This window comes from Glandiceps talaboti, chromosome 6 (genome assembly GCF_964340395.1).
Source record: "Glandiceps talaboti chromosome 6, keGlaTala1.1, whole genome shotgun sequence".
In the NCBI taxonomy this organism is placed as follows: domain Eukaryota; kingdom Metazoa; phylum Hemichordata; class Enteropneusta; family Spengelidae; genus Glandiceps; species Glandiceps talaboti.
Genome location: NC_135554.1, coordinates 20,748,377 through 20,761,042, shown reverse-complemented (window position 1 = coordinate 20,761,042; position 12,666 = coordinate 20,748,377). Strand labels below are relative to the sequence as shown.

The window sequence follows — 12,666 nt, the reverse complement described above, 5'->3', positions numbered from 1 at the left end:
ACAAATATCAAACAATGGTTACTCAGAATAATGCCCAGCATCATTATTGAGTGAACTAAAGTATCCATATTTATGGATGAAGTATATTAGAGGAAATATCTAAATAAATATTTTGTGTTCTTGTGTAAGGAAGGATTTCTTTATTCCGACAACTTGAAATTGTTTGCCATGGTTCTAAAACACCTGTTATATTCTATTAGCCAATCAGTGTGCTTGTGTAATGGTTCTAACACACCTGTTACAATCCTTCAGCCAATCAGTGGGCATCTTTAGTAGACTTTAGTGACATGTTTCATTAGCCAACTGTTGTGTATCTTTTGGCAACATTTGTTAACAAAATTTCCTTTATTTGTTTCAGTTAATCAGTGTAAATATTTGAATTGTTTAGAAGCACCTATTGTAGTCCATTAGCCAATCAATGTGTATCTTTAGTTCATTAGCCAATCAATGTGCATCTTTAGTTAAATGGTTCTAAAACATATGCCATAGTAAAATAGCCAATTAATGTGCACATTTTGTTAAAGACACAACTGCCCTATATAAAGAGGATTATGGCTAATCTATGCAAATGCGGGAAATTCAAACTGCTGTACAGAGCACTAGCTTCTGGGTCTTGTTTTCAGCATTTTTTCTGTGTGCCGAGAAACACACAGGTCATGTATCATATACAAATTGTTTGTGAATGTCGTAGGATGGTAACTTGATACACAAATTAGTTGAAAATCAGTCTGTTTGTTTCATAGAATGAAAAAACCTCTCCAAATGAGACAATTCCCCTGCAAACAGCTGCTTAGATTGTGTGTCATTCAGGATTATTCAAATATGCGACATTTGCATGTGAAAAACCCAGATATAGGGCTTGTTTATATTTTGGTGATTACTTGCCAGTGAGTCATCACAAGTTCTCCACCTCCAAACATACAGTCAGTCATATGCAAAAATGGTCCCAGGCGCCGCCAGTTGCATGTTTAAATAGTTGTAAACACCTGTTATATTCATGAGCCAACCAGTGTGTATCTATTGGTAAAATTTGTTAACAAAATGTAATACTTCTTTATTGTTTACGCCAATCAACGTTTGTTAACAAACACTTCTTTGGTTTAGCCAATCAATGTAAATATTGAAATGGTACTGTATGTACATTTGTAGCTAAAGTCCTTTAACCAACTAATGTGTATTGTGGTTATGATTTGTTAACTAACGCCTCTTTATTTGTTTATGCCAATTAAAGTGAATATTTGAAAGACATCTTTGTTACAGTGCCACATTTATCAACTCTGAGCAATCACATTCAATTCTTTCTGAACACCTGTTACAGTTTATCAACTATGTGCAATCACATTCAATTCTTTCTGAACAACTGTTACAGTCCATTACCCAATGAAAGGACATCGTTATTTTTTGTGAATACCTTGTATAGTGTATTAGCCAATAAGACATCGGAATTTTCATAAACATCTTATGTAGTCAATTAACCATTGATAAGACTTCCGTGTTTTGATCAACATCTTGGAATGAAATTATTTTCAGTTCATAAGTCCCCACAGTGAAAAAAAAGTCACGTGAGTGAAAAACAAGCGACCTATCGGTCAGAATAGCTCCGCTGTTTTTTTTTTAATTTAATTTTTTATTTTGGTGACATGTATAAGTGGTTCAGGTCTTCAGCTCTTCACTATGCAGTTTTGTTTTAGCGATGCAATAAAGTGGTTAGTGGTTTCATGATGTCTCACTATAAAACACACTTTACACAGAAGTTGGTAATGTATTGTACTTTTATACCATAGTCACCATTTTATAACAAAAATCTACTGTTATGAAAAATTGCACAAAATCTCAGAAAAAAATGACTGGGAAATGCACACAAGAAAAAGAAAAAAAGAGGATTTTGAGGTTGGCTATAAATAATTCCAGTGTCTTACAGCTGTAACCCTGGAAAATTTTAATGATGAATGAAATAAACTAGGGATCTAAAATAATTTTGAGGCAATTTCAATTTCAATTTTCTAACAAATTTACCAAGTCAACAACATTCAACTTGTACAAGTTGTAGTAGATATATATAGGGAAGAAATGTATTAATCGCCATCTTAGTTTCCGGACGGCGACAATCCCAAGTACCCGGAAGAGAGTCATTCTCAGCCATACGTTACAGTGGTAACACTCGTTCATGTTCGGTTACCTTTCACAAAGAAAACACAACGAAATGGTTGAAGTGATCTTTTTTTTTATTTCTTTTCATCACAACAACAAAATCTGCGTGATCAAAAGTGTTGTAAACTAAACCAGAAAGAATTATCGGACTGGCTAAACTTCCCGATGAACTGGAGTAAGGTCCTACTACTTCCAAGTAAGCCTCGATAGTACTATAGTACGTGAGAAAATCGTCTCAAACTAGCGATACAACTTTCAAAATATAACTTGACATGTCTTCATTTGTTAGAGTTATACAATTCAAGACGGGTTTTCACTCGAAAACAACAATTCTGTGAATAATGACACTCTGAACGCAGCGATTTCTCGGACGATGTTACCACTGTAACGTATGGCTGACAACGACTTGCTTCCGGGTTAGTCCCTCGTGCATACGGGTGGATTGTCGGCGATTAATACATACATCGTCTGATATTTTAATTCACAGTGTTTCTTGTGACCGGCGCCAGTCAGCAGACTCTGCCATTTTTTTCATCATTCCATTGTATTTAAACCTTGTACTTGACATTTCGCAATATTTATAATTCTCAACAAAATACCTCAACATGCCTCACTTCGCTCGTACTCAAAGCAGCCCCGCGCGGTATGATCACTGACACTGATGACATGATGAGAGAGAACCTTTTCGGATTTACATGTAAAACGGGGAAAGATACGCAAAACATAATGCAAAGTCTGAAGCCAAATTAAAGTTGTAATTATTTTAATTATTTTTACTTGCCAAATATTTGCATTTTGGAAAGGCAAGACACGTTCATGTCGTTTAACTTTAACTTTACATGTGAACTGTCGGCCATATAAACTTCAAGTTCAACCGCATGCCTGGCATGCCCTTCCTTACGCAAGTTGTCTGAATTCTGGTTCACTGTCATTCCAAATTGCACGACAATATAGAATTAACCACAAGTTACATGTTATCTGAAAACATCACACTTTTATAGTGGGTCTGAAGTGTGATTTTAGTGAGTACCAAGAACGTCCTGTGTTGATACTCAAGATACTTGCTGTGGAAAATCGCTCGGTCAAATGAGGTCACCTTCAGCTTCTGGTCGAATCAGGATAGAGTATGCAAATGAGGATGTTGCGGACTGGCTGATTATGTAGAAGGGTGCAGAATTGGATTTGAAGTTTACAACCCTGTTTCGAACAAACGCTTGTCATTTGGGCGCCCAATGCGTAGAATTATGACTATAGCACATATTACATTGCTTGTTTGACGTCAATAGTGTCTTTTGAAAAGTGGCAGTTTACTTAAAGTCTCGTCGACTGATTTCCAATATGGCGTCGGTCATTATGCTCATTAACATATTCATTTTTTTTTCAAATTACAAAAAAAAAATCATAAAAAATAAAAATGAGGATGTGCTGACTTGAAATTAACAAATCTGAGTAAGCTACCCCCTGCGCATCAACACGCCAGATATCAAAGCAATCTAATAAGAGGTTTTCAAGGAGTTGATGAAAATGACATTTTATGAAAAAAAATCATAAAAAATTGAAAATGGCACAGATCAACTTGGCATGAACACATCTGAATAGCCTCCCCCCAGGGAACATGCACACCAAATATCGAAGAATTCCGACTGTAACTTTCGGCGTAGATAGTAAAAATATAAAAGTTTGACGGACACCTATGATTCACTCTACTCTCTATACCTCAATACCCACCTATACCTAAAGCTACGCTTTCAGCTTTCGCTGACAGCGGAGCTAAAAAGTCTATCTTTTTGCCATTTTGAGTTTTTGGCAGTAACTGCAGCATTCAACTTCCAATTCTAATTTGTTGGAAATGTCTCATTACTGTTTGTGATACACACAGTCACTTCCAATTGATATGCATCATGTATTACTACGGAAATCAAGATATATGCAAACTAAGATAAACACAAACAAAAACTGTTATTGCAACATGTAAAGTTGATATTAGTCTATCAGCTAGCCCTCAGATGTTCTTCCGATAAAATACGACACATAGCCGAACAACGCTATCGAGGATGGAACATTCGAGTGTTCGGGCAAGCCCTGGCCCTCACATGCGAACTTCGTTTGCTTATAGTTATAGCATCGAAAGAAAGCCCGAACGTCTAGCAGCAAGACTACGTTGATATACATTCATGTAGTTGTCCCAAAGAGCAAGCTTCCTCAAGTGGCCACACATTCAACCTCATCCAGTGTTTACACTATCTTGACTACAGGATGAATATATCCACATAAGCAGGAAAATGTTACTTGTGTACACAGGCATAACATTTAGTTTTAGTTTTGTGTCTGTCTATGGCTTGAATTCTGTAGTAATATCGTTCCATTGGTCTTAATAAAGGGCAAGGTAACTCTCACACAGATCGACAAGTGCTAATACTCTGTCAAGTTGACTGTCAACACTAGCAAATTTACGTTCAGCAATGCCAGTGAAGGCTTCCACAAAACCATTGAAGCATAGTCCACCAGCAAGGTCTGTAGGGGGCATGTTGTTCCATCGCCGTGATATATCAATATACATTATGTCAACCGCAGCTGATGAAAAGCCATTGATACACAACTTACAGGTTCTGTAATAAGAACGAAAGTGAACCATTATTCGACACTTTTGTCAGTCAAATCGTAAATTTTCAATGTTTTATTCTTAAGCAATATAGAAACAGGTTGAAATCGTGATTGCCGTTGAGGACGCTGCTTTTTGAGCATGGCCCCCAATTAACTTGATTTGATTTATCACGAATACAGCTACAAAAGTATGTTTACCCACGAGTGATGCAATACTGTTCACAGTGTATGATATTAGGAGTAAGTTTAATATTGTATTTAACAAATGTTGCCATTGCACCCAGTGCATAGTGATACTATGTGACTTCTGCTGTTGTCATTTCATTAGTCATACACAAGTAAAGTATAAAAAAGTAAAGTATTTGAGGTGAGACTATGTCTTCTATGAAGACTTGTAAAATATATTTGAAGACTTTAGGTGATACCTTATTCACTATCCTAAATGTGACTGGGCAGAAGGAAGAGTCGTACAAAGTTGATAACCCCCATTCCATCTCACTGATTCCACGCTTATTAATTCGTACAGATAATTTTGTTATTATCTTAATTCTTAAAGAAACGCGCTACACTACGTCTCAGCGTATTGTTCAACACCTAACTAAAAATGTAAAATTATACAACAGCTACGAAAACAATGAAAAAGCCTCCAATAAAATGTCTCAGACGAAACAACACAAATGACGTATAAACTTGTTGCTTAAAAGTGCTTTCAAAGATCAGACATATACCTTGTAAATTTCCTGAAACTGGTTTGGCCCATTCTGTTACCATGGTAACCAAGAAAGTGAATGTAAATAGAGGCGATTCTTTCGAAGACTCTCATGTTTTTAAACCGTAGTCTCCTGCCATATTTTAACGGAAAAAGTTCTTCCAGACAGGATTCTGGTACAATGGTTCCACCGCCTTCATCAACTTGCACTTCCAGACTTAGGTGCGAAAATGCATCTGTGCCTTCATCATCATCATCATCATCATCTGTGTAGTCGTCACTGGATGCAGCAGAAGGTATTGACAGGCTCCTGCATGGAAGAGAATTACGGTGTTCATAGTTGTGTTACAGTTGTTGATAGATTTGTTGATAGAAAGTGTGTGTGTGTGTGTGTGTGTGTGTGTGTGTGTGTGTGCGTGCGTGTGTGTGTGTGTGTGTCTGTCTGTCTGTCTGTGTATGTGTGTGTGTGTGTGTGTGTCTGTCTGTCTGTCTGTCTGTCTGTCTGTCTGTCTGTCTGTCTGTCTGTCTATGTCTGTGCGCGAGTGTGAATTAGTTAAAATAAAAAATGGCCAGAATAATTCCCATGATATTTGGTGGAACATACTTAGGTGTGGATATGAGTAATTGTTCGGGTAAAAATGAGAATAAACTTAACCTCAATAACTACTGGGCAGATTGGTCTAGAATTTAAGGTGATGTTCTTAAGGATGTGTAGATGAAGACTTGTTTATAGCATGATCCCATCAGTGATATACAAATTAGGTCTAAAATGTCTTTTTGGCCAAAATTCTTTAATTCTGGAACTAGTTGACAGAATCAGCACACAGCACACACAGCACACACACACACACACACACACACACACACACACACACACACACACACACACACACACAAGCACCAAACCACACTTGCTTACGTTTTCCTATGTTTTGGGCTCATGAGAGCGAGAGTATCTCGCACCAATGGTATTTTGATCTCGTGGTCCACGGGGCTAGGGATAGATTCGTATACACCAGGTGATATTAGTCGTTCTGAGGCAAGACTCAAACTGGGACTTGCATTCACTTCTAACAAGTATGGTTTCAAGTTTGACGTCAACAGGACATCAAGACCAAGAATCTGTAGGAGAAAAAAAAGATATGTTGCTATGTAATCAGGGTGTGTTGCTATGTAAACAGGATGCATTGGAATAAATAAATGAAACGGGATGTATTGCTATGTCAGGATGGTGTGTTGCTGTGTAAACAGGATTCATTGTATTGAAAAGGATATGTTGCTATGTAAGCATGTTGCGTTACTATGTAAGCAAGATGCATGGTATAAAATATGGCATTTTACTATGTAACTTTGGTGTGTTGCTAAACAGGGTGTTTTGCTATGTAAGCATGATGTATTGGTATGTAAGCATTGTGTGTTGGCATGCAAGTGAGATATGTTGCTAAGTAGGCACCATTCACTCTCTCCAATGTTAAAGTCTCCTCCAGGTGCTATACGTACATATTTCATCATGTCTCCGTTACAAAGCAACATTTCTTTATACCTGGAATGTGGCAACTGATGTTTTAGCCATTTTCGTATTTTAGATTTCTCATTTACAACAAAAGGAGTGAACATTGCGCACTTGATGTGTTATGATCTTTCAGTTCTGTTGTTACAATCTGACTTCACATGAAAAGTTGGTTCAGATCAACATTCGTAATAACATAATGACAAATGCACATTAACAACACGTATGAACTGTCAACAACCGGGTTGGGGCTGTCCTCAAGTTTATTTGGTTGCTTTACTTCGTAGTTAATGCAGTATTGGCAAACTAAAAGTGTAATAGTGAACACATATGTAACTGTAAACTGCTGTAACTCCACCTAGACGAAAGACAACAGACTGTTTTCACCAATCATATTGCATATATTAGAACGTCTACAGACTCGTTTACACAGAAATCAAATTACCTTTTTGACGAGAACCTTATATCTCTGCATTCCTGATGTAATATATATATTTTAAGAAGACTTACGGTTCTCGTTGTCTAGCTTCTAAGTAAAAGTGGTTTACTAAACTCAGTGCAAAATTTTGCGACTACAAAGTCTAAAATAAATTTCATGTTCAGATGTGAAAAAATAAGATAATATCGTTCTCTACCTCTCCAAAGATATACGCAAAGTCTATATCTACGCTGACGTTTCTTTGTAGTTCTTGTATTACAGCGTGATTTTGCTGTTGCAATTGAGAAAACGTAACTGTACTGGGGCACGGTTTTTTTTGTAAATCTACTTTGTGGAGTTGAACACTGTGGGGTTAGCCTGTAAACAGACCAATTGAAGTCAATAAGGCGATATGTTTAACCGCGGTTATGATAACTTAAATATAATCTGGAAATTTTTTTTCGATTAACGGATCAGAGGTTGACATTATTTGACAAGACGGGTACCCTGACATTTTGCCCCCCCCCCCAAAAAAAAAGAGAGGAGAAAATAAGAAAACAAATAAAACAAAAACTTTACCTGGAAGCAGGAGGGTCCCAATTTTCTTGGGTTTCTTGGCAGTTCGTAGTGACATCTTACTTTCAATTCTGGTATTATAGCTAACATTGTCTTGCAGACGACATCCTCTAAATCCCGCCGAAACTTTGCAACGTCGTACTTATTTTCCTCCAGATAGTTCAGGACACTGGTCAGTGTCCGTTTACTACCTTCTGTGACGTCATCACTCTGAATAAAAGTACTACTACGTTTATTGAGCGAGTAGTTTGTAAGATGCATGAATACGTGGTGGAGATTCTTCTCCGATGGGGCATTGTAGTCTTCCGTGCACAGTCTTGCCATGCCCTCCCTACACAGGTAGAATTCTAACGGCTCTATGCTCTTTAGAACTACGTAAATTCGTAAATCAAACTTTTTATTGTCTATAAGTAAAGGGTTGGCTATATATTCCTGTACGACGACAGGCTTTAGCGCCACCGACTTCATCATGTCATTTGGGTTACGAATCAGATAAATTCCGTCGCCTTGGGATGAGTTGTCTGGTTTCACTATGTAGTAACTCTTTGTCTGTCTTTTCTTCATGGTTTTCGCTTCTTTGAGAAACTGACTGAGTTCTGTAGGTAGGAGCCAGGTCTTGGGATAGAAGTCGTATTCTCCGGGAAACAACAGCTGCATTTTGTGGATGATCTGCGAAAATTTGATTTTGCGAAGTATTTCTAGCATCCCTATGGAAAAGAACAAATTGAAAATAATTGCGCTTTCCACTACATAAAGGTATGCATACATATAGCATGTAAAATCTGGACGTGTTGCTATGTAAGCAAAATGGGTTGGTATGTAATCAGGACGTGTTGCTATGTAAGCACAATGTATTGCGATGTAGTCAGGGCGTGTTGTTGCTATGTAAGTAGAATGTATTGCGATGTGATCAGGACGTGTTGCTATGTAAGAAGAATGTATTGCGATGTAATCAGGACGTGGTGCTATGTAAGCAGAATGTATTGCGATGTATTGAGGATGTGTTGCTATGAAAGCAGAATGTTATGTATTGCGATGTAGTCAGGGCGTGTTACTATATAATCAGGACGTGTTGCTATGTAAGCAGAATGTATTGCGATGTAATCAGGACGTGTTGCTATGTAAGCAGAATGTACTGCGATGTATTTAGGAAGTGTTGTTATGTAAGCAGAATGTATTGCGATGTATTTAGGACGTGTTGCTATGTAAGCAGAATGTATTGCGATGTATTAAGGACATGTTGCTATGCAAGTAGAATGTATTGCTATGTAGTCAGGGCGTGTTGCTAGGTAAGCAGAATGTGTTGCACTGTGTGTTGAATGTGTTGCTATGTTCAAATTGTATACCACTTGCTGAAGTAGAGATGGTTTACCTTGCGCACAGACCACTACCATCATGTTAATTTTTACACTCTAATCTGTGTATGTTACAGTGTCAAGAGCCTACGTATTTGCTCGAGATTTACCCCCATTGCGAGACGGAACATAGATGACGAAACAGTTCATAAAACACAGTGCACACAGCTGCATTAAAGCTGGACCACTGTTGAAACTGTTTGTTAGATATAACGACACATTCCAAATATCGTATACCCTGAACAGTATTGAATACCCCAGGTGTCGCAATGTGGGTAAACGTATTTGTGTAACTGTAAACATGATATATGTTACAATAGTCAATACAATTAAATTGGTTTTTGGGTCCGCGCCCTAAAATCAACATCCCTACGTAAGATTTCAACCTGTTACTGTGTTACGTATGGGTAAAATTGACCTGTAAGTGACACGTACCATGCCTGATTATTGGTATTTTAACAATTTACAGTTATATACTAGTACAGGGTTAGTGCAAATCGAGTTATATATACGTAATGTTCATCAGATTCGATTCGAATATTTTATATCGTCGTCATAGTTATTTCATAAAGATGCAAACTATGAGAAATTGTGGAGCATTCTGGCAGAATACACATACTTGTAAGATACGTCGCGTCGTTCTGTTCTCATCGATTTGCTCTACGAATGTAGGTTGACAGGACGGCACGACACGTCTTGTCTAGATCTTTTAACAGACTAGGCAAATTAATAGTTGCCATTTTCGGAACTGTCGAGAATACGGGTTTCAGACAGCCACCAAAAATGAATATGTGTTGTTAATTATGACATCATAACCAGATAGAAGGGAGACCCCGTGGTAGGCAACATTTATGACCATATTACATGTATTTATAACGTGCCATACCAATTAAGAGGCGCTCTATAAAGACAAGTTATCAAATCCAACCATATTAATATGATATTAATATATTATTATATAGCATTAGAACAAAAAAGAGCACCTTGGACCTACAGTACAACACGGAAACTGCTAAGCTCTTGATAAACATAGATTTTTATTGATACACTGTTTACATCACTAGGGTGAGAGTAATAACATCAACCCAGACACTGCCACACATCATAAACTGAAGCAGTATTCTTCTAACTTCGATTCACAACACAATTACATATATAGTGACCTCGCTTATTTCACCGTAAATCTACTTCTGTAGACAAAATAAAATTATAGTGTTACTCTGTTCACAGATCTACGACATTATCATTTCAGCGATTTACAGAGAAATCACATATAATTTTCCACCCTTTATATTCCCAAAAATGGACGAACGTAATAAGCAAACATGCTAAAATGTGTATACCATCTTTCTATGGATAGTATAGTGCACAGCACATGTTCGATATTTTTTTGTCTATACAACCCTTACACGTATTAATGGATTATTGATCTAAAAACTAACTTGTGCTAGCTGTCTCAAAACAATGCTTTTTATCCCCAAATCGACTTTTGTTCACCACCCCAATCCTTTTATGCTAGGCGCTGTTGTTTACTCGCCTTTTTTTCCCAATAGCAACTATTAAAGAGCTGATACCATTTTACTTGGTGCTTCGCGGACAATAAGTCTTCATCGGTATGAATCAGCTCATTAGTGAGCAATGCAGTTTACGTTGTTAGACATAAATTACATAGAGGTTAACAAACACGATAAATTAACCCCTTATTTTATGGCAAAGTTGACAACGATCTAGATCATGTAGTGGATTTTAGTATTTTAGATTAATATAATTAGTACCTGGAAATTTGTTGATTTTGCCCGATGAGATGGGTATGGCTGACTCGTGAAAAGATACCCCATTCCAATAGATTTGACAGCCATTTTTCTGTCCTCGTGGGATCTGTAACAATAAAAAACAAAACAAAAAAACAGGCTTTGAATCAAACAGGTTGTTGTCCTTGTTCTGTCTAGTTACTCGTCTCATTCAAGAGAAAACGGTATAATTATTTGTTTTATTTCGTAAATTTGTTTTGAATGACAAACCTTAACAGGAACATTACGACTTGACCATTGAATGAAGCAGTTGAACACACAGAGAAATACTCTGAGAATAATATAATAGTTTGTTGCTGCACTCCCCGGCCAGGCTAACTGTCGTCGTGATGGTACACATAAAGACGTTGCCTTAGGGTAGAAACTTGTTTTAACAAGCTGTAATCAGACAATCGCCATGTCTAGCTTGCTTCAGTGCCGATAGCCAGTATCACAAACAAATATGGTAGAGTTTAAAGTGGGAAGTCTAGATCTAACGTATACGTACCTCTCTCCATTGTGGACCCAGTTGTTGAATAGCTAATCTAACAACCTCTGAAGCCGTTCGTGCTCTTGACGTATCCACGTAGATAATCTTTCTTCGTCTTCGCCGTTTTCGTCGATTTCTGTCATCTCCGACTCGTCCGATGCCGCTTGTTTTCCGCTGACGTTGAAGAAGAGAAGAGTCTCTACTTACAGTCTTTCGAGTTCGTAGATCAAGAGATGTTTGTGATCGGATCACTGCTCCGTTCAGTTCGAACCCATTATATCTTCGATGTTCAAGTGTGGTTCTTGAACGTCTTCGCGACAAGGGTCGATATCTTTGGTCAATTTTCTGAGTTAACTTGACGCTCATGGTCGAACATATCGGACATGTAAAGTGGTAATCCAATGGTGAACGGTACACAATAACTGCTGTTCACAAGTGGGTAAATGTTTACTAGCTCACTAATACAATACACTCAATGCAATAAACAATCGATCACTCCAAACAAAATCTCTTCTTTACACCTGGGCGATTCCATTTTATTTTTAAGTGACTATAGTCCATTATTTTTTTTCCATTACAGTTCAGCTGAAACCTTTGAGGCATACAGTAATGAGTGGTTTGCAGCCTGCATAAATATAGATTAACCCAACAACTATATGTATGCGTAGTAACGTACAGACTTGGCGATAGAACGCCCCTAACATGCCAAGTGCGGAGAGAATTCCTCGAGACACCTGTACTCCTACCCGTACTGGTGGTCATTGTGAGTCCACATAGCTATCAATGGAATGCTGGTATACACAGTAAGAATTTGTTTCAAGAGTTATATACGACTGTATTTTAATGAGGGGATACCCAACCTGATCAATGGTATGAAAACGTCACGAGTCGATCAGTCTAACAAAGGGAACAAAGTGCAGGTCAAATACAGACATTATGATGCCAGGCCCATGTCAAAGAAAACAGGGATAATAAAGCACCAAGCATTCCATTGCGTCTTGGTTGATTTACGTGTACAGTAATCGATGGAAGTTAGAACACTATGATTTCTGAAGGCAGTTTA

General features: G+C 37.6%; 1 protein-coding gene across 1 annotated transcript; it reads right to left on the bottom strand.

Annotated features, from left to right (window-relative positions):
- Positions 1-4,522: 4,522 nt before the first annotated feature.
- Positions 4,523-11,969, bottom strand: LOC144436952 (tubulin polyglutamylase TTLL11-like). The gene is made up of 6 exons (XM_078125819.1): positions 11,622-11,969; positions 11,099-11,201; positions 7,972-8,675; positions 6,384-6,586; positions 5,484-5,774; positions 4,523-4,760 (listed from the first exon to the last, which is right to left on the bottom strand). The coding sequence occupies exons 1-6, from the start codon at positions 11,967-11,969 to the stop codon at positions 4,523-4,525; spliced, it is 1,887 nt and encodes a 628-aa protein (XP_077981945.1).
- Between the last annotated feature and the right edge of the window lie 697 nt (positions 11,970-12,666).